Source organism: Tursiops truncatus, chromosome 11 (genome assembly GCF_011762595.2).
Source record: "Tursiops truncatus isolate mTurTru1 chromosome 11, mTurTru1.mat.Y, whole genome shotgun sequence".
NCBI classification, from domain to species: Eukaryota; Metazoa; Chordata; class Mammalia; order Artiodactyla; family Delphinidae; genus Tursiops; species Tursiops truncatus.
The window spans coordinates 63,976,573-63,998,964 of NC_047044.1; the positions used below are offsets into that span (position 1 = coordinate 63,976,573).

A 22,392-nucleotide genomic window follows, 5' to 3' on the forward strand; every position below is an offset into this window, starting at 1 on the left:
TGGGATGTAGGTGTTCTCTATGTTATCTTCTCACTGGTTCTTCCTTGTTTCTATGAAGCCTACTGACTTCTGCAAATTGCTTTTATATCCTCCTGCCTTACTGAATCATCTTTTTGTATGCAGTAGTTTTTCCATTGACTTACTTTCATTTTCCAGACTCGCCATCAGATTATCTACAATTCTCATACATTTAATTCTTTCTTTGTAACAATGCTGTGGCAAATACGTCCAACAGCATGTTAGATGTTACAGTAGTAGTGGATAGCCTCGTTTTGTTTTAGATATTAGTAGGAATGCCACAGCTGCTTTCCCATGAAAATAGTAAGATAGATGTTGGTAAGCAAGATACTTTGCGACATTAAGAAAATAGTCTTTTATTCCTCTTTTGAAAGTCATTTTTACTAGGAATACATCTTGAATTTTCTGAAATATTTTTCCAGCACTATGGAGATAATTGCAAGATCTTTTCTTCTTATATATAATAACATTATTAAGTATATTAATGTATATTATAACATTGAACCATCTTTGTATTTCTGAAGCAGTTGACACTTGGTCATGACATTTCATGCTGTTTGATTCCATTTGCTAATGTTTTATTTAAGATATTTGCATTGATATTCATACATGAGATTGTGTTCCCTTTCGTGCAATCTTTATCCGATTCCGGTTTCAGTGTTATATTTATTTCTTTAAAGAATTTTTGAAGTTGTCTTTCTTCTGTGTTTTAGAATAGAATTGAGATTGTAAGTCTTTAACTCAAAGATACAGAAAACAAATCAATGAGGAGAGGGAAGGGGGTAGAGACAAGATAGGAGTAAGAGATCAAAAGGCATAAACTACTATGCATAAAATAAATAAGCTACAAGGATATATTGTACAGCACAGGGAATATAGCCAATATTTTATAATCACTTTAAATGGAGTATAATCTATGAAAATACTGAATCACTATGTTGTACACCTGAAACTCATATAATATTGTAAATCAACTATTCTTCAATTTGAAATAAAATAAAATGGATTATAGGTCTTTAAAGAATCCCATTTGAAACCACCTTTGGTATTTTTAGGGAGATTTAAAAAAAAATATTCTATCCAGTATTTTAATTGTTTTCAGAAGAATGACTGGTCTAAATAAGTTATTACTTCTTTTCCTGAGAAAAAACTCCCCCCCTTTCTTTACCTTATTTACTCCTTCTAATCTTTCAAGACTTTGTTCAGTTATCATCTCCTCTGAAAAGTCTCTGAAACCCTCAGGTTGTGCTAAGCTGCCTCTTTTCTGGGCTTCTTCTGGCCATTGTTCATTCTTGCATAGCTACATTATAGTGAAGTAGTCTTTTAATGGTATCCTTACTCTGCCCCTTCTATAATCCATTCTTCAACAGAAAGTCAAAGTAATCCTTTAAAAACACAGTTGTGATCATGTCACTTGCATAAAACCTATTGATAGCTTCCTATTCTTTTGGGATAAAGTTTCGAATCCTTCACGTGGCCCCCGAGACACTGCCTGATCTGGAGCATCCTTACCTTTCTGGCCTCAACTTGTGCCCCAGCCTCCTTATTCTAACCTCTTTCTCTTCTTCCAACTTCCTAAGCTCTTTCCTTCTTGAAGTCTTTGAATACTCTTTTCCATTTGCTTGAAGACCCACTCCCTTCACTTCCTCCACGCCTTTGATCTGGCTATATACGTGTATCTTCCAGGTCTCAGGGAAGTTTTCCCTGAACTCCCAGTCCGATTGAGGTCTTCTTTGAAAGGTCATATTATCCTCCACAGTTTTCCTTTATGTAACTTATCACTATTGTGATTATTTAGGCATTCAGGTGACTCTTTAATGTTCATTTCTCACACTAACCTATAATTTCCCTGGATACAGGGACCGTGCTGATCTTATTTTCAGCTGGATCATAACAAACAGCAAAATAATAGGATTAAATAAGTATTTGTTGAATGAATGGATGAACGAAGGAAGGAAGGGAAAAAAACCTAATTATTGAACTCTGAGCAAGAAACCTGAAGGAACAAATGCTCTATTTCCCCTCCAGGGGGAGACATACTCCTACTAGAAGTAGCACAGGCCTAGGAGAGCTCAAAATTATGAGATCAACCAAAGCTTGCTTCTCAAGCCCCTAAAATTGATCCGAAGAATCCAATCATTTCCTTGCTAGTAGGACTCTTCAGATCAGTCTGAACCACTCACTGAAACCAGGCAAGTGGGCATTTCCTCTGTTAACTTCCCTCCCCTGAACAATCTTAAGAACTCTCCTGCTAGAGTTAGTCTACTCCAGTCTTGGTTTGCTAGGAAATAACTGCTCACAATCTTGAAAAATATAGTATCATGTATATGTAATTTAAATATTATCATTAACATTGTTATTTGTATTTTTACTGTAGCTGTTTTTCAAACTCCCTCAGACAGTCTTTCTTTATAAAGTCTCAAAATTAGCAAAATTATTCTGATAGTAGAAAATACTGGTAACCTGTAGGTCCAAAAAATAATAAAATACTGATGAAAAGCTAACAAAAAAAAAAACAATGATTCATAAATTTCACCAAGCCTTGGGGAAATTTAAAGGGAAAGAGAGCAGAGTTTGAATACTGAGAGCATGTCTGCCTCTGAGCAATTCTGAAAGAAGTGCTTGTTTAATCTTGATAACATGTCTTGGGAGACTATCCCTGCTGCACATTAATACTGTTCTTTTCTTCACTGAACTACTTTCTCTAGGACAAGGTTTAAGTGTATAAAAAGTTCCATGAGGTTTACATTATATTTCCCTGAACTTTTTTTTTCTTTTCCTTTGCTCTATTTCCAAAGCCCTCTTTCAACTTTCCTTGTAAATGTGCCACTGACTTTTTTCTCAATATCAGGAACCAGTACATAGAGGCATTCTGCTATCCCTGTCTTTGAGAAGTCAGTTCACCATAGTTCAATTCAGTTCGCATTTATCCAATACCTACTGTGTGTTTGGGACTGTGCTATGGGGAGAGGTGAACGCAGGAAATCTAAATGCCTGCCTTAGCTTGCAGTGTAACTGAGAGGCCCAGACATTTGGTAACCTCCTTGAACAAATACATAGATGACATAGATAAGAACCAACATTTATATAGTTTAGAAAACCACTTTTCACAAATATGATCTAAGTTTTGTGAAATTAACTGTTGGGGGTAGGTGTTGCTACTCTCATCCTGTTGTAAAGTCATCAGTAAACTGAGATAACCGTAACTTGCTTAGACAAGTAAGGTAACTAGAGCTACTATCAGAACTGGAACCTTGATCCCTATGGTGTTTTCATGGATATTTCATTGTTTCTAAATTAAGGAATACACTACAAGTGATAATCCTAAAACTTAAAGAAACTCAAAATAGAAAGAGAAAATGCACCATTATACTAATGAAAGAAAGATATTTTTCCCAACCAGTCTGACACTTGGATCTTATCTTTTCACTCCACGTTGTTAATTTTGACAGCTTTCCTTCACTCTTAGGGTATCTCAAACTTCCTTTTGGTTCTTTTCATTTTCTTTGGTGATGGGGGAAGAGCTTCTTTGGAAGGAATCACTTCTTCTTACTTTACTTCTTCTTACTTTTTCATCAACATTAGTCAAGCAGTCCCTGAAGAAGGACGAGGCTTTTTAGTCAGAAGAGTAATTGATGAGTTCTAGACAGAAGCCAGAAAACTTGTGTTTCGTGTTACCACTTAAGAGAGGTTGCAGGGCAGAATTCCTCTCCTCCAGGAATTGTCATTCTAGAGGACTGTGCTCAAAATCAGGAAACAGTTTGGAGCCAACTGGTGAAAAAAGGAGTTTTTTCACTCCAAAAAGGAGTTGTACAAAAGCCCACCACTGTTAGGTTGCTGCAGCACTCAAGAAGAAAGACACCCAGATTTGTAACCTGGGACAGTTCTATGGCATCTATCCACGGAGACTGGATACTAATATATGTTGAACAGTGATAACAACATTCATTACAAGCAAAACATTATTATCAGATTTCTAGTTCCAGTTTATGCCAAGGTCTGAAAATAGGAACACTAGTTGTACTGTCAATCAACACCATCTCATGAACAGTTCTTCAAAACAGAACTAGAACTAGCAAGGGAGAGAAGAAAAAATAAAAGTCTTATGAGAGACACAACATATTAAAAAAAAAAACCAAACTCAGGGAATCACTTGTAATCAAAGCATGAAGATCGCAAATAAGCTGAAATATATAGAGATGGTGTTGGGATGTTGAATGGAAGAGTCATGGGATATGATCAAAATACCACTTTACTTTTTGGCTTTTATCATCTTTTAAAAATACTTATTAGGAGGGGATAATTCATGCCCCTGAATGGAAAATTGGGCAGATTCTCTGACTTTTTGGTTTATTCTTTGATAATGGACAGTATTTTAAGTAACAGTCATTTTAAGTCAAAAAAAAGAGTCTTGATTTAGTAATTAGAATGTTTCTAGTCCAAGATGGTAACCAAATACTTCAGGCTTCATTCTAAGGTGCTAGTCTAAGCCCTCTCCTCCCCTCCCCCATGAGGGAGGGCTGGTGGCTGCCTCCTGTGGCTGGTGGCTGCTGCCTTCAGGTTTCTCCTCAGCTTACCACTAGCTAACTGCTGTTTGATCTGCTGTGTACAAGTGGGAGGAGGCAGGACAACCAAGGGGATAGGGCAGTTCTGTTTTGATAGGATGGGTCTGTACTACCTGGGTCTGGTACATGGTTACTCTTTCTCTTGTAAGGTGCTTTTAGAGGTTCTTGGGAGAGTCCCATCATCAGAGACCTCTCACTTGAGTCCCTTTGGCCTAGACAGACACAGGTGGTTGTCTGCAACAGCCTCTCTGGTTTCTAGGATTCCTGCGTTCATCTCTAACTTCTGGTCACTGGGTCCCTCTACACCTCTAGACAAGTCTTTTGAATAGACCAAAGGCAACCTCATGCTGACTGTCCTCTATGTGGCCCACATTGGGTCCAGGAAAACATTTCACATTTGTCATCCCTACCGAATCTGGGTGTGCTGGTGGATCCCAATGCAGCCACCTCTGTTTTATGGCCACTGCCTTCTTTTATTTATATGCAAGAGTCAGTGCAGTCCTCTGTGTTTTACAACTATGGGAAACAATTTCCAAGCTCTCTGGTCCCACAGAGTCCCCTCTTTAGGCTTGAGAAGGATGCAGCACCAGCACTGCCTCTTCCTCTGAGTGGGAAGGGAGCGGGATCTCAACAAAACACATTTCTCCACAAGAAACCTCTTCACAGACCCTCTCTCTCTCTACACTCTCTTGATCTCACCATGAAGTAGAACTGTTCTTCAACATCAGCTTTGTACAGTAAAATGTTGTTGAAATAGTGATCTTTAACTGCAATTGACTGTTTGCAAATCTGTCTCCCAATCCTTAATAATAAGGAAATGTACTAAGCATCCTTAATTTATACGATGCTGGGAGGAGACTCACTGAACTTTTCCAGTTCGCCATTTCCTCGCTGACATACAAGAACTATCTGGGCCCTGCCTTACTCTCAAACTGGTCAAATTCTGTTGCTCAGAGCAAGCTTTGAGGAAGGGGTGCTGGGGAACTCTTGGTTAAACGGGCTGCGGGGTAGATCACGTCTCTTAACAGTCTGCCTGTGCGGGCTGCTTTACTCTTCGCGTGCACCACCACGTGCAGCTGGCTTCGAAATGTTTATGCTTTGTATGGAAAAAATCATCACTCGGAGGTGTCAGCATCTCTCTGGTTGGGAAAGGTTAATGTCAGCATGTACGTATTTGTTCAGCCCTCAACATTTGGGCTAGTGCTCCTCATGAGTGCTTGTTTATCTTTGATATATCAATAGTTTCCTTTGAGGGAGGGTGGACAATAACCAGAAGGGTTCCGAGGTGCATCGATGCGTTCCAATGTTATGAAAAATGCTGGAAGTCTCTTTTATTTGCCAAAGACACTTCTTACTAACAGTTTATTCTCCTAACGAACCGCATCGGTGTCGCGAGTTTGGGAATAATCTGGGAATTGGCTGTTCAGGTCCGGTATCAGATGGAGACAGTGGGAGGCAGCGGAGGGCTCGGATGAACTCATTGCAGGCCTGCTCCACGCAGGCACAGCCCCACGGAGTTGGTCGAACAGCCAGCGGGGAGTGAGCTCTTTGCCCACGACCGCCACGGACTCAGCGCCCGGCTAGCAGCCGACAGCGCTACATTGCGCCTGCGCAAACCCTGTGGCGGGGCTAGATAGCAAAGTGGTTAACTAAGCCTTGGTTGGACCAAGGCGGCGTCACAAGCCTGCGCAGGCGCCTTCCGCCTTCGGACACTGGTCGCTGCGCAGGCGCCCGTTCTAGTCACCTATCCTGTAAACAGAGGGGCCCCCGGGAGGCAACTTCTGCTTCCGGGTCACGTCTTGACAGCGGCTTTCACCACCCAGGTCAGCCCTGCAGTTCGGTGAGTGTTACCCCGCTGCAAAAATGTCTGCAGCCTGGTTCCCTAATCCGGGGCACCACGCCCAGTAATGCTTCCTCCACTCCCAGCTCGGGGTCCGCCAGCCCTCGAGGCTGGGACCTCGTTCCGGGCCTTGGGGAGATCGGGGCAGGGGTTGGTCCGCCTCAGGGGCTCCCCTGCCAGATTTCGCGACCCCGTTTCAATACCGGCCCCGGGAGACCCGCTGGAATTGCTGCGGTCTCTGAGGAGCCCGTGCGGAAAGTGACACCACATGTCTTCGCATTTCGTGCAGTTGTCCATCACCCCCCTAGATTCGGCGAGACCAAGCTGCCGCGACTCCTCCCCCAAGCAGGCGCGGTGGGGCGGGGGCCCGCCTGGGTGGGCGGAAGCCTGGTCTCACTAGCACCAGAGCTCTTGAACGTCACCTCTCTCCTACTTTGCTTCTAGCTTCGCAATAAAAAATAATAATAAAAAAAAAAACCTTGGGGTTGTCTCTGGATCCGAAGTGAAAGAAAACGGGAGAGAGAGGACTTCCAGTACCAGCAGAGGAAAGGGGAGACTTGGGGTCAAACCGTGCATAGGCTGCTGCCCGGAGATACGTCGAGTTTAGATTTCGTTGACCCTCCCTGACGGTGAATGTTGTCTATGTGCCCCGAAGTTTCACTCTTCAGCACGAGCTTCGAGGCGGCAGCAGCAGAGGACCAGTGGTCATATTCTGAGTTAGGAGTTCTTAGCCTGGAGCCCAAGGGCGCTCCGAAAATGATTGCAGGGTGTAGTTTTTTCAGATTATCATGACCCGGAAATGGTTAACAGAACCACTTCGGTGTAAGCCTTCCACTTTGGACGCTCTGTTTTCTGCCCCCGTTCTTGAAATCGCTGACTCAAATGCAGCTATGCCTTTTCCCCCTTTTTCCTTGCAACAATGAAGTGTAAGATACAGACCCTTTGTCTCTGAGGAGTTTCGTGGCTGTTGGAGAGATTAAAACGTATGCCAAGTCTAAACTATCTAGAAAATTTCAGGGAGGCATATAAACAAGTGTGTAAGTTTACTTATTCTTAATAAAGTAGGGGAGAATACCCAATTTGAATCATTGATACCTATGAATTGAATATTTTTAACTTGCATTCCATTAATTAATACTGTATATATTTTAAACAGATAAATGGCTACTGATTAGCAAAATGGAAACTATTAGAGTTTATAGTATATTGCATAATGTATAAGGGGATAGTCCTTCACAAAAGGCAAAAATTACATAGTATGAAATGACCAAAATAATTTTTGGATTTTTCCCTTAGTAGTCATCATATGCATAAGATGTTTAATTACTGCAAGTCTTGGATTTTTTTAGGATCCAAAGTAATAAGCTTTACACTGGTTCAACAGATATTTATTGAGAACCTGCCATGTGCGAGGCACTGTTAAAAATAACACTGTATTTACCGCCAAGGAGCTTATAGTTTGATAAGAACATGGATTCCTAAACAGTTATACCTAGAGAGCCGTACAGCATACCGTGCTTTCTCTACAGTTTGATATATGCTTTTTCATAGAAATACTCCACCTTCTTTGCTGTAATCTTAAATGTTCCCCAACTGATACATGGCTCTTATACAGCCGAAACTTATCATAGTTGAATTTATGTATATTGCATTATTTTCTTCTTCCAACGCCGAACTCAAGTCTGCTTCACAGTTGTCACAAATGGCCAATTTTTAAATTCATTTTTCACTCTTAAATGTGCTTGTTTTCGTACAACTGCAAGCATATGTCATTGGTATGAACTTTGAAATTTTTTTCTAATTTTATATAGATGACCCCAGAGTAATTATACTTTGGCGTTCCTTCCTTATTTTAGAATATTACCTCAAAAACTTCCTATTTTTTTCTTTGCTGAAGACATTTTAAACTGTTTCACAGATGCCTTGTCATTTGTATTTGTTCCATCTCTTCTCACAAGTAGCAATCACTCCCATACCCTTTAGTCAGTCAATCAACCAGTATTTATTAAGTACCTACTTTTTGTAAGACTCTGTGGCTGGCCTTATATGGGCCAAAAAAGTAGAAGACAAGGACCTTGCCTTCCAATTGATTACAGTTTAGATGGAAAGACAATATGACCATAACTATACTGCAAGGCCACATGTAACAAGTAACCTAAAGGGGATGCTGATAATAAAGACCACATAATTCAGAGGAGGAAAAGAATGCTTTGTGGCATCGTTAGCCTTTAAAAGAATCCCCTTCCTTGCCTAGTCTTTTTTAAACCACACAGAGCTCCATGGGGAGCTTGGAGCCTCTTGGGGAAATCTTGTGCTAGGCTAGGTCAGAGAGTAGAACTGAGATTTCAAGGGTCAGAACATTTGCATCCAGGTTTACCCAGCTCCTTCAGCAACTATTATAATCTATTTCTTATGATTAAGAAAAAATGATATTAATGAATGAATCATTGATCTATTTGAAATCTGGTTTTAGTAGTGGGAAGGCCTCAGAGAACCTCTAACTAAGGACAGGTGTGCTCAGCGAGACTGTGTATGCCTAAAACATCTTTGTTTCAGGCAGTTTGGAGCATGTGAACGTACTCTGAGCCTTGATGAGTTCCAGTATGTGGTATATTATGCAGAGCATTCAGAGCAAATACTCTCTCTCAGAGCGCTTAATCCGAACAATCGCTGCCATTCGCTCCTTCCCACATGACAATGTAGAGGACCTCATCAGAGGGGTGAGTGCGCTGTGTTGATGCGAGAGCCCTTGGGGAGGTGAAGTGGGAAAGCTCCCGGGGAATCCTAATGGATGACAGGTTTGCAGCTCTGACTCAGCACAAGATCACAGGGAGTTTTTACAGTCTTCTAAAATGTATTAACTTGACCATTAAAATATATTTAGCCTATGTTTTGCTTCTCTTCCCTTCTGCCTTTCACTTTGCGCCTATGATATTTTTCTTCAGGAATTATGTTCTAGATAAACCTAGTCCCTTGTTCTCTATAAAATCTCCGTCTGCATATGGTGCACATGGGACCCAGCAAGCTCAAAGTCTTCAACACATGCTGTACTAAGGGAGGAAGGAGGCAAGCAAAGCATAAGCGGCTTTCAAATCCTTGTGTTTTGTAATAATTACATGGAGAGATATCACTGGCCTTCTGTCTTACCAACAGCCACCACTTAAAGTTCCACAGAGAAGATCAACCCCTAACATGCATGGTAATTTTTGACTTAAGAAAACTTAACTATCTGATGTCTAACCACTACTATTCAGTAATTCTGTTGAATGACTAGTATCCTAGAAGGGCTTTGATGCCTTTTTCTGTGTATTATTCCTGTTGAAGAGAAGTTACAGGGTAATTTTTTTGGTCACTAGAGAATGCATCCAGATAGTTACTTCTGTACATTCTTTTTTAACAACTTTAGAGTCCTTATTTAAAGCCTAGAGCCCTGTAGCTGCTTCAGAGTTGTGTGGCACAGCTGTGAGAAGAAAAAGTCATACAGCATTAGCTTGTTCTCGGCAAAAGTGGTATCAGAAGACTCAGCAGTAGAAACTTGGTCACGTTCTAATTCTAGCTCTGCTGCTGAGTCATTCTGTGACTTTGGTCTGCTGTGGTATCTCCGTCTTCTTTACCAGATTTGAAATAGAAGTACCAGTGGGGGGCTAGGTGGCAGAGAATGCTGATAATAATAGGCTACTTTGAAGATGTTTATAAACAAAGAGATAACATTAAGATGACCTTAGTATTAGTGATGGTCATCTGTCAGGTGGCAAAAGAGCATGCCAGTTCTCCTGGCTTCAGGCTGAAAGACTCCCTTTCCTGACTTTTTCAGAGCATGGTAGCCATAGAAAGGTGATTGCTTTTCCAACCTTCCTGCCTGATGATAAGGTTCCACTGCTTTTACATATAAGGTTATGTCCTCAGTGATGTCCAAATGACCATCTGGCAGTCTAGCTTGTGGAGAATCTTAATGACTTGATCTAAGGGAGCGACAGTTCCTTTCGTTCATCTTCAGTGTATTCTCTTGGTTTGGATATTGGCATTATAATATCATTTAATGAATAGGAATAGAAACTGGGGCTGGTAGTATGTTTACAGTACAGAGTCAGGACCCTTTTCCCCCCAGACCTTGTTCTGAGTCTTGTCCTGCGTGGTGAGCGAGAGCTGAAGACACCGATCGAACTTTCCTTCCGCCCACAGGGAGCAGATGTGAACTGTACCCACGGCACGCTGAAGCCCCTGCACTGTGCCTGCATGGTGTCCGATGCTGACTGTGTGGAATTACTGCTGGAGAAGGGAGCTGAGGTAAGGTTTCTAACGCTGTCACATCAGTGATGCACTAAACTTGAGCTTCACACTTTCCCACAATTTCTTGTCTCTTCTCCCATTTCTTCCCACCTTCTAGCTCCTGGTAACATCGGCATGGCCAATATTAAAACAAAATGTAATGGTGAATCATCCGAAGTATTTCATTCCTTTGCCTTTCTTTCTTACACTGTCCATGACTCCAGGAAGAGGGAATTTTTATCTCCCCTTAATCTCTCAGCCTTCCTTCTAGGGTTGTTTATATTTCCATTTAATCCTGTCATTGCCTGTTGACTATCCAGGCCCCTCAACCCTGATCCAACGTAAACCACTTGAGACTTGCTACTGGATGTACACTTCTAATACCTCCGTCACTGGAAAATAGATCACTAGGCAGTCCCTTCCCCAGGACTGAGCTACTTGTGTTCTTTCTGCCCACTGATTTATTTTCTGTCTTAGCATATCTTGTTCCTATTTTCTTTCGAATGTACTTAACATAAAAAACATAGATTACTTTTTATTGGCATTAGCAAGAAGCAGCATAGTATAATGAATGATTAAAAGAACAGAGTCTGGAACCATACTTCATAAATTTGAATTCCAGCTCTGTCACTTCCAGCTGTGTGACCTTGAACAAGTTACTTAACCTTTCTTTGCCTCAGTTTCCCCATCTGTAAAATGAGGATGATAGTGGTGTCTTCTTCATAAGGTTGTAAACTGTTTAGAGCACTGGCATGTAGTAATTACTAAGTAAGTGCCTATTAAATAGATAAACCAGCAGTTTCAACAGCTTTTGAGGCATCCTCAAGGTGCACACGCTGTGGCACTCATCTGAATCAGACATGCCATGAAGCTGGTGTGCAGGCCCCAGACACACTGGTCGGTAAGCCTGCTGCAGCCCCCAGCATCCTCACCTCCACACCGCCATGTTATTCTCTACTTGTCATTAACTATCCCATAACTTTTATGAGTGACCCTGAAGTGAAAGCCAGTGATTAATGTCAATGATAAAAGTGAAACTACCCCAGGGGGCGGTGGGGGGGGCAGTTTTTAGCTAAGTAGAAGGTTGAACTCAGTTAAATATCGCAGGGTTTTTTTTTTTTTTAGTGCCTTTCATGGGAGAAGATAATTCGCTATTTAAACCTGGGATCTGAAGTCTTTGTAGCCTTCAAAAATTATAGGTGATGCTGAGTTTTAGCAAGCCAGCTGCTCTTCCAGCACTGGAAGATCTGTGTTCTTTCCTCCACATGCTTTCCTCCAGGCTCTCTTGTGACCTCACAGCATATGTTTGCAGGAGGCTGACTTGGATGAACAATCTGAGCTTCTCTGGATGGTTAAAGAACACAGCAGAGCTACATGGGCAGAATCTTGACCTCATTATTTTTCAGTCTGGTTGCCGTTAGCCACGGGATACAGAGTGAGTCAGGATAAGTAAAATAATCCAAAACCTTTTCTCTGGCCAGTATATGCAAGCCGCTTTCCAATAAACATCTTTCAGAGTAGTTACGAGGACTTAGACTTCATCTTCTCTTTCTTTCCCCTTACCCTGTGGTAGAGGTCCTAGTGGATAGTAAATAAGAACGTGGAAGCAAAACCCTAGATAATGCAGGCCAGCTAATCGGTGGACATCATAGTGTCGGTTGTCTGGGGACAGTTGTTTTCCTATTTGCTCCTCAGCTCCTGTCATAGCTCCATCCTGATCACCATGACTTCCTGGGAATTGCTTGTTGACCCTCATGTTCAGAACGTTACATAGCAAAGGTAATGGATAGACACATGCAAGTGTCTTTGCCAGCCTGTCGTCCTCTCAGTCGTCTATACACTGTAATGTAGTTGCTCCCCCTTTACAGGTGAATGCCCTGGATGGTTATAACCGAACAGCCCTCCACTATGCAGCTGAGAAAGATGAGGGTTGTGTGGAAGTCCTGTTGGAATATGGTGCAAACCCCAATGCACTGGACGGCAACCGAGACACCCCACTTCACTGGGCAGCCTTTAAGAACAATGCCGAGTGTGTGCGCGCCCTCCTGGAGAGTGGGGCCTCTGTCAACGCCCTGGATTACAACAATGACACCCCGCTCAGCTGGGCTGCCATGAAGGGAAATCTTGAGAGCATCAGCATCCTTCTTGATTATGGTGCGGAGGTCAGAGTCATCAACCTAAAAGGCCAGACGCCCATCTCCCGCCTGGTGGCTCTGCTAGTCAGGGGACTTGGAACAGAGAAAGAGGACTCTTGCTTTGAGCTCCTCCACAGAGCTGTGGGACACTTTGAATTAAGGAAAAATGGCACCATGCCACGAGAAGTGGCCAAAGACCAGCAGCTATGTGAAAAACTGACTGTTCTGTGCTCAGCCCCAGGGACCCTCAAAACCCTCTCTCGCTATGCTGTGCGCCGGAGCCTGGGACTCCAGTATCTGCCGGATGCGGTGAAGGGCCTTCCACTGCCAGCTTCTCTGAAGGAATACCTGTTACTCGTAGAATAGGCCAGAGGAGACGAGTGCACCGTCAGGCAGGCAACTCTGGGTGAGGTTTTGCCCTGCAGCACTGCCTCTGTCTTGGAAAACAGGGAAAGCAGTTGTTCCTGCTCTGTGGTTTCTATTTCGAGGCAACATGTCACAACAGTAACCTCCACATCACCTCCCCTCCCCAAACCAAGCAACCAAAAACGTCCCTCACTTTTGTTTCTGTTTCTTACTTACCTGGCCTTTCATATTGCACCCTGAAAAGGAAGAGGTCTTCCTAACCCTCCCTTTAGGGAAAAAGTCAACAGTGAGACTAAATTTGTCTCGGAAGATGAAGCGTATTTATAGAACATGTGTTTGGTTTTCCTTTGGGGACCTGATTAACGTTTTCAGAAGAATCCCTCTTAGAAACATTTTAATTGATCTGTGAAGAAGTTTAAGAAAATTCCAGCTAACAATTGCAGCCCCCAAATGAAGATACTACAACCTCAAATGGTGTGCAGGTTCAGAATTGGGCTGGATGATATCCCTAGAATCATCCTGGGGCATTCAGAAGGGACTGGCCCCCTTTCTCACCATCGAAGGGAAGGGCAGCCTCTGCTTCTTTTCCATGGGTGTGCCCAAGGGTTACAGTAGTTCAGCAATATTATTTTAGAAAGACGGTCTTGCTGCTTTCCATATAGTAGAAGGGATAGGAGGTTCTAAGCAGTCTTAAGAACTAAAAGTCCTCAGAACTTTTCTTCTAATGCAGTTCTTTCTCCTGACAGCCAGTTTGCTCTAGTGGGCTTGATAGGCACTTCCTGCGCCGTAGGCAAAGGTGTTTGCTGTAGCACAGGAGGACGTGGGCTGGGCTGCCTTTTCTCTCTGGTCTTCTTCATCCACTCTGCTAAGAGTTTGGAATTTGTTTTGTTTTGTCTTCAGGTGTTTTGGAAACTTTACTTTTTACTGATCTATACTAGACATTGGTGGAGGGGGTGGAGAGTTGAGGAGTGGGGGAGGAGCATTATAAGAGCTTCCTCAGAGATGACCCACCTACCCAAAAAAGATCTGTTTTAGTGAACAACACTTAGTCTACAGTACTCTCCCTTTTCATGTTCCTAAACTAGATCAAGTTGTTATTGATCCTAGATGACCTTATGCAAATGTGGGAAACTTTTTTTTTTAACTGATTGGGAACTATAAATAAAAATGAACTGCTGACACAGCTAATTTGAAAAAGTTCGTCCGCTTTTGTCCTTTTGCTGTTGGTGTTTTTTGCTCACTTAAAAAAAAAAAGAAATAAACAGTTCTAAAAGCAAGTTTGGCAATTTCTACTGTTCCTACTTTTCTGTACATTATTTAATTACCGTGAGCCTCAGTATCCTCATCTCTGAAATGGGGCTGTCACCACCACCTGCATTGGCTGTTTTGAAGAATCAGTGATAACAGTGCTTGATACTAATTTTTCTTCCCCTTAAAGAACTGTACAAAGAGCATTTGGCTGCTTTAATGCTGGGCTCTGACAAGACTTCTCGGTCATTTTTTGTTTGCTTTATAAATTATTTTATTTTATTTATTTTTGGCTGCGTTGGGTCTTCGTTGCTGCACATGGGCTTTCTCTAGTTGTGGCGAGCAGGGGCTACTCTTCATTGCGGTGCGCAGGCTTCTCATTGCGGTGGCTTCTCTTGTTGCGGAGCACGGGCTCTAGGCGCGTGGGCTTTAGTAGTTGTGGCACGCGGGCTCAGTAGTTGTGGCCCACGGGCTTAGTTGCTCTGTGGCATGTGGTACCTTCCTGGACCAGGGCTCGAACCCATGTCCCCTGCATTGGCAGGCGGGTTCTTAACCACTGCGCCACCAGGGAAGTCCTCGGTCATTTTTTAGAACTGTTTTTAGGGTATAGCAGTTATACTTTGGACAGCCAGCAAAAGTGAAGTACTACAGATAATCCTTTCCTCCATCCCTTGTAAAACCTCAAACTTCCGTCCTGCTTCAGCAAGCAAGCGAGGAAACTGTGTAGGTTGGGAGGAATACGTACGCTTGTGCCAAGAGCCAGGATCTGATTATTGGAGACTAATCTCAAGCCTGGCATTGACAGGGAAGCATTCTATCAACTGGGGGAACAGTCTGTAGTCCCAATCCTAAGAACCAACTGTATTACATGGATACTTGCTAATGAGGCAGTATGGGACAGAAAACAAATTGAGCTGAATAAGAACTGACAATTTTCCTAATCAGTATTTCAACCAACCCACCAAACTAGGTCCAGGACTGGGTGTCTCTATTTCCCAGGCATTCAGGATGTACATGTCTCCCCACCGATGGTGTCTGGCTTTCATCGAGGAAGGAGCACAGGGGAAAAGTTGAGAAGGAAGAACCCTGTATTGTCAGAGGAATAGTAGAGATTGGGGGATGGCTGGAAAATAGCAACGCTGGGTAATGGGTAGATGATCAAGAGGTGAAACACAACTTCATGCTTAAGGAAGACGGGAGCATCCTGTTGGCTGCAGAGGATGCAGGAGGGACTAGTTGTGGGATGAGGATAAGGACAGTGTCCTGTGCTTTAGGACCCTGTGTACAGAGTCAAGAGATGTCCAACAACAGAGAGAAGTACATGGGGTTAGCGCATGGGCTGCATTTTCCTAGGTGTCCGCTGGGCAGAATCTGGTGCTTGAGGCTGACAGGAATGCACTTGTGAAGATGATAACAGGAGAACCAAAAGCACAGTGACCAGTTGGCATTTATTAGTGTAGTTATGGTTTGTCACTGTCGTAAATGTAGTAGAGGAACCAAGACTTTGTTATCACAAAGAAATAAATAAAGCTTATTTTTAGGAAAATTCTAACCGAGTAACTGAAATCGAGCAGTAGCACTAGAGGAGCCCAGCCTCGTGTGACACATGAAGCTGGGGTGGAAGTCAGGATAAATTCTAACTACAAGGAGCTTACGCTTACTTGCCCCCTGCCCCAGCTCCCTGGCCAGAGCTGACCATGGCTGCAGTTACAGAATAAAAGGAAACCTAATTGAAAGTGAGCTGAGCTGAAACACTTGAGAATGCATGGACTTGGATCTATCAGGGTGAGCTGACCATGATCAGACGATCCGTTCCTCTCACTGCAAAGAGGTTTAGATGGCAGCTTCTCCGGACCGCTTCCGACTGACGTGCTCGAAGTGGGCGTGCTCTGAGGTATCCAAGTCAATCTCATACTTGGCTAGGATTTTGAGGATGGGCCTCAGCTTCAGCCACCACTGTTCCTTGGGGATGCGGTGCCTACAAGGAACGAGGTAGATGATGATTTATCTCTAGCACCCCAGTCAACTTCTATCAAAGCCTATGGGAAGAAGTTGAGCAGAAGAGGCTGGATTTGGGGCCTGGGCAGCAGATCTGAAGTAAGTACGACTACAGGTGTTACTCCTAAAAGAAAAGGACTGAAGAAGGTGAGTAGCTTGGGAAGGGTAGATCTCGAAACTACCGGGGAGGGAACCACCGCAGATTTTGAGAGGTACTCACTCAAAATCTGTCTGTTCCTTCAGCTCAGCCACGGGTTGAAAGACCAGGGCCCTCTTACGCATCCCCAGAACACAGCCCGAGTCCGGGGTATTGGCAAAGATCCGCCCTGCAACAGGGATGGTCAGTCAGCTTCTATACTGGGAACCAGCTTCTAGGAAGGGGGCTCACCCTCTTACCCCACCTACCATTACGGTAACTCTCTTTGATTTTCCCAGACATCCAGTTCATAGCCTTTGCACCCATCTTAGTGGCAAAATTCCTGTCAAATGGAGTTGGGCTCCCACCCTGGAAAAAGAATCATAAAAATTACACGGGGAAGGACTCTAATGAAGTGGCAGAGAGATGGGAATACACAGAGGAAAGTTTATAACCAGAAAGAGGAATCCGGAAGTCTAACTGTGAAAGGAAATCCTGAAGCAGGGCCGGGAGCCAGGGCAAGCTGGCCTGGTGTATTTGGCCGTTCACCAGACTTCAGAGTAACTAATCAGTACAAGGGGATGACTGGTCTCACAGTCGCCTCTTCCAGCTCCGTAGCTGCATGACCCTGTTCATTTCCTTCTAGTCTTACTGGCCATTCAGTCAATTCCCTGCCCCTCATTAGCTTAGCAGCTTCTGTCAGTCACCATCATCGATGACACAAGTGTTCCTTGTGACCCAATTTGGATGCTCTTGGTAGCACCTCAGAATAATATAAAACATGGTGCAGAGTTTCTCTGAACAAAGCAGAAGTGGGAAAATGGGAAGGAAGGAAAAACAGAAAATAGGTCGTCATACTTTATCCAATAGTACCCCATTCCTGCAGGAGCTGCTAAGCCCATTCAAACTGAGATAATGTGAATTCATCTGTGGGTATAGAAAGGTCAAAGGTCAATGCTTAAGAGGCATCTGTGGGGACATTTGGGATGGGGTAGGCCTCAGACCACTAGTATCATCTGTGAGTGAGGCCTGCCTTGGGTGGGGATTGAATGTGGGTGATAGAAAGGGATTCCTTTCCCCTTGAAACTCCAGAGATGGAGCCCAACCCTAGCAAGGTGCCTGTACTCATCTCACAGGTTCCCCACAAAAGGCAGCATGCTATGGTGGCGAGAGCACTGGACCAGCTCATTTTGACCTCATTCCAGCTTGACTAGTGGCCCTGAAAAAAGCAGTTCTCCTCTGTGGCCTCATTTTCTTCATCTGAACCAGTGGTTCTCAACTGGAGACGATTCGGCCCCCCAGGGGACATATGGTAATGTCTAGAGACATTTTTTCAGTCGTACAAGTGAGGAGGGTGTGCTACTGGCATCTAGTGAGTAAGAGTACAGGATGCTGCTAAGTAAGCAATCCTACACCACACAGAACAACCACAAAGAATTTTCCAGCTCAAAATGGCAAGAGTGCCAAGGTTGAGAAACCCTGCCCTGAATAAAGAGGATGAACCACAGAATGTCTAAGGCCATTTCCAAGGTAAAGATTTCTGATTCTGTGACTGTAAAAGCCTGCAGGCCCACGCTCTGTGGCAGCCCCGATAGCCTCCAGCGGGTCGGAGTCTACTGGGAGATTCAGTGACTGTTGGGGGTTATTTATGGCTGTCTGGTGACGGGCATGGCGTGTCTTCCGCACCTGCTGCATGTGGCCGAGCACATTCTTCCTGCTGTCGAAGATGCCCTTCCCCTCCTCAGAGTACAAGTTGAAGATGAAGTCAGTGGTATAGTTCTCATTACACTTCTCATTCCTGCAGGAGAGACCGAAGCCTGTGCCGGGCATTGTCCCCCTCCCTCCACCCGCCTTCTGCCTTGGTCAGCTTTGCCCCTCCCGGTTCCATCTACCCCTGCGGCCAGGCGCTCTCCATTTGTATCCAGACTCCTCAGGGTGTCCCAGCCACGGATGCAGTCTGACTAGGGCCAAAGCCTGACTATTGCTTCTCTTCACTTAGGAGCAAACCGGGGATGAGGTACCTTAACACCAGTCCCCTCTTCACAGTTGTTTTCATCTTTTGTACCAGATGTTCCACATTCACCTGAAAATGAAACAAAATCCAAAGCCCGGCTGAGAGTGGATCCGGCTGGGCAGGCTCATAGATCCCTTCTTCCCCTCCAGGCATCTGCAGGAGGGAGAGGGACAGGAAGAGGGCTATTTACAGCCCAGGGCCTGAACCGTGCCTAAGCCCTTTCAGAAGGTCAGTGCAGACTGAAATTAAGACTCCAGATGCGACAGGCAGAACAGGCAGAGGGAAAGTTGGACAAAGCGTGGCAACTGTCAGTTTTCGGCTCCTTCAGGGGTTTCCAGTTCTCCCTCCCTCAGAGGGCTGACCCTGCTCTCCGTGTAGGTCTCTAAACACGTTGCGTCCGGGTCCGTGTACAGCAGTGATTCACCCAGAAGCAGTCGCTTCATTGGGCTTTGAGTTGGGGGTGAAGGAGGGAAAAGGTCACCCTCCACTGCAGGCAGGGGTTGGCTGGGCCCTTGGATTAGGGAGTTCCCTCAGCCGGTGGCCCTCCACTTTGTGGCTCTTTTTCCTTCCAATGAACGGGGATCTTGGAAAACGAGGATCATAAAGGTATCCCCTCAAAAAATGGAATGAGGACTCCGGTTTGGTAGCAGGGGAAATCTGGTGGGGGTGGGGGGGTGGGCGTGTGACTTTCTCAGTCAGTTAAACCACCTACTCAAAGTTTAGAAAGGTTTTGTAACCTCACTAAACCTTTCTGATCTGTAATATGGAGATAATAGCTCCCTTGCATGTCTGTTATGAAAATAAAATGCAAAAACGCACGTAAAGTGCTTAGCTGCATACCACCCTTCAAACAAATGCTCCGTCACCAGGAGCAGCGGCCACGTACAGGAGGTTACACCAGAGAATGCCCGCCCGGTGCTCCTTCTAGGACTCCACACAGACCACACATCAGCTCTGTCCTCGCCTTGGGCTCGCACAGCTTAGGTCGCCATGGGGACAGTGGGGAGAGACTGGGGCGGGGAGAGGGGCTCTGGGTAGCCGTCTACCTGCAGGTCTCGAATGGTGAAGGGCTCCTCAAAAATATAGGCAGCATCGGCCCCGGCTGCCAGGCCCGCCATGGTGGCCAGGTAGCCGCAGTAGCCACCCATGGTTTCAATGATAAACACCCGGCGCTTGGTGCCTGCCGCTGACTGCTTGATGCGGTCACAGGTCTGCAAAGACAACAGGTCATAGAAAGACACGGTCAGGGGTGTGATTCTTGTCACTTTGCTGGCCCCTGCCATCACCGAACTCTGGAGCGACATCCTCCCCAGGCCAGCGGGGCCCCTACGCCTCATTGAGTGCTTGTCTTCCGGGACGGCAGGCACGTCTGCTAAGCACAGTGTGGAACTCCTCCCCTGGAAGGAAGCTGTCCCTACCCCTCCTGTTGCTCGGAGTAGGAGAACTAGGCTGTAGGACCTCAGAAAGGAAAAATCATTTGATATGCAGAGTACAGACGCCTTTCTAGGTGACAGGACTCACAAGGCGTGGAGGATGGACACCATATGCACGGTTAAAGGCAGTGTGTGTAAATGCCGGGGCTTGAAGAAGCATTCTTCTAACACTGTGACTTGGTTGGTACAAAACAAGTGGCTCACTTTCTAGGCCCAGACTCGGTCCAGGGATTAGAGTCCTGGCCAGAGGCTGGGAAGCAGTGGTGGCCCTCACCATGCAGATGGTGTTGAGAGCCGTGTCGGTCCCCACGCTGAAGTCCGAGCCGGGCACGTTGTTGGAGACCGTGGCAGGGATGACCACAAACGGGATGCAGAGCTCGTCATACTGCTTCCTGCCCTCCATCAGCTCTAGGCCCCCCGTGTAAGCCTGAGAAGACGAGAGCAGCGGGGGCGGGAATGAGGGGAGAGGGAAGGTGGGGGCGGGGGGGAACGGGGGTGGGGGCACTCACCTCAAAGCCCCCGATGATGACAAGGCCCTGAATGTTGAACTTGGTGATGTTGGCACTGATCTGTTCGAAGCTCTTCTTGGGTAGAGTTCTAGTTGATTGGGGCAGGGGGAGGGGAATAGAATTTGGGGAAGAGACAGCAAAATTGAAGGAGAGAAACGCTAGAGTTAGAAGGCACTTTGTTTATAGTTTCTTAACTTGTGCCCCCTTCCCTACCCCACTTTCTCATCCCCGTCCGAGGATACACGCTGGGGCTCTGAGTTGCCAGAGATGCTAAGAGATGTCTGGATTGGCTCGTCTGCCCCCATGAGGCAACTGTGAGCTTGTGGAGAGCGGACCCAGAGACAGCACTGGTCAGGCAGAGCCCGACTGGATGAACTGACGCCCGCGTGCCGAGGCCCGCCTTTCAGGGCGACGAGACGAGGAGGCGCTCCTGTAATGCACTGACCTTTTAGTTCCAAGTTTAGAACCACCTTGGCCAGTCCAGCCCCCAACATAGCTCCAGCCAGCCTCCTCGATCTGCAGGGAAAGGTTGCACAGGTCCACACGGTGGCCTGACACAACTCCTTCAGCTCTGACCCCGCCCCTACACCCACCCGCCCGGACAGAGGAACGCCAGGCACCAGCTTTTCCCACCTCACTCAACTTCCTCCCCTTTCTGCTCGTTCACAAATCTTAAGCGCCTTAGATTACGCCAGGCCCTGTGCTGAACTCTGGGACAGAGAATTAAATCAGACGCGTTGTTTGCAAAGGGTTCATTTCAGCGGCCTGTTCCTACTGCCCTAAAATTAAATACAGTAGTCCCCCTTTATCTGTGATTCCACTTGCCAAGCTTTCAGTTACCTGTGGTCAATCTCAGTCCAAAAATATTAAATGGAAAATTCCAGAAATAAACAATTCACAGGTTTTAAATTGCATGCTGTTCTGAGTGGTGTGATGAAATCTTGCACCATCCCACCCAAGACGTGGGTCATCCCTTTGCCCGGTGTGTCCACGATGTATATGCCACCCACCCGTTAGTACAGAAAAAACACATAGTATACAGCTGACCCCAAACAGCATGGGGGTCGGGTGCCAACCCTCTGCGCAGTCAAAAGTACACGTGTAACTTGACAGTCAGCTCTCACATCCACCGCTCTGCACTCGTGGATCCAACCAACCCCGGATCATATAGTACTGCAGTATTTGCCACTGAAAAGTTCTGGGGACTTCCCTGGCGGTCCAGTGGTTAGGACTCGGTGCTCTCACTGCCGTGGGGCCAGGTTCAGGTCAGGGAACTAAGATCGCACAAGCCGTGCAGTATGGCCGCCCCCCCACCAAAAAAAAAAAAAATTCTGCATGTAAGTGGGCCCATGCAGTTCAAACCCGAGTTGTTCCAGGATCAGCTGTACCTGGGGTTCGGTGCTATAGTGGTTTCAGGCATCCACTGGGGATGTGCCCCCAGCAGATAAGGGGGGACTACTGTATCTACTTCTGCTTGAACCCCAAGAGGAGAAAAAGGCAGTGAGGGATGGGGGAAGGTAAGAGAACAGGCAGGTCAGCCACTACACTTATCCTCTGCACCACTGCTCCTTGGCCCCAAAGTAAGCGCCCTCCTTCCTTGTATCCCTGTACCTGACCCTTGGCCAGGCCCTCGAAGCCGTCGTGTACAACCAGCACTCGGTTGCCCTGGATGAGACCGATTCTCACGGTGGAGCGGACGGCGGCATTCATGCCTGCGGCCGGGGCCCCCACGTTCATCACGGCCACTGTGTAAGAGCCACTCTGGAGAAGGAAGCAGAGGGGGAAAGGGGAAAGAGGGGACAGCAGTGGGGTGGGGGGACAGGTCAGTGAGGGGAGCTACACTCTGAGCCCCTTATGGTCC

The 22,392-nt window shown here is 45.6% G+C and overlaps 2 protein-coding genes across 15 annotated transcripts in view; one reads left to right on the top strand and one right to left on the bottom strand.

The window, feature by feature from the left end:
* The window catches only part of ASB8 (ankyrin repeat and SOCS box containing 8), a 30,123-nt gene extending 15,653 nt beyond the window's left edge, over positions 1-14,470 (top strand). Inside the window, exons 1-4 of one of the 9 annotated variants that reach the window (XM_019934530.3) lie at positions 6,278-6,423; positions 8,980-9,143; positions 10,606-10,710; positions 12,561-14,470. In XM_019934530.3, the coding sequence (XP_019790089.1) occupies positions 9,015-9,143; positions 10,606-10,710; positions 12,561-13,193 (867 nt within the window). In that variant the 5' untranslated portion in view covers positions 6,278-6,423; positions 8,980-9,014 and the 3' untranslated portion in view covers positions 13,194-14,470. Of the gene's footprint in view, positions 1-6,277; positions 6,424-6,452; positions 7,053-7,493; positions 9,144-9,368; positions 9,623-10,605; positions 10,711-12,560 lie in introns of those variants that run through there. The other 8 variants (XM_004321163.4, XM_073788761.1, XM_073788762.1 and 5 more) reach the window with 8 other exon arrangements.
* A 1,400-nt stretch (positions 14,471-15,870) lies between these two features.
* The window catches only part of PFKM (phosphofructokinase, muscle), a 42,698-nt gene continuing 36,176 nt past the window's right edge, over positions 15,871-22,392 (bottom strand). For all 6 annotated transcript variants that reach the window (XM_073788758.1, XM_073788759.1, XM_033866846.2 and 3 more), the window contains 10 exons: positions 22,143-22,292; positions 20,977-21,047; positions 20,532-20,619; positions 20,297-20,449; positions 19,636-19,800; positions 18,597-18,658; positions 18,262-18,373; positions 16,845-16,944; positions 16,660-16,765; positions 15,871-16,419 (listed from right to left, as the gene is read on the bottom strand). In XM_073788758.1, coding sequence (XP_073644859.1) covers positions 16,275-16,419; positions 16,660-16,765; positions 16,845-16,944; positions 18,262-18,373; positions 18,597-18,658; positions 19,636-19,800; positions 20,297-20,449; positions 20,532-20,619; positions 20,977-21,047; positions 22,143-22,292 — 1,152 coding nt within the window. In that variant the 3' untranslated portion in view covers positions 15,871-16,274. The remainder of the gene's footprint in view (positions 16,420-16,659; positions 16,766-16,844; positions 16,945-18,261; positions 18,374-18,596; positions 18,659-19,635; positions 19,801-20,296; positions 20,450-20,531; positions 20,620-20,976; positions 21,048-22,142; positions 22,293-22,392) is intronic.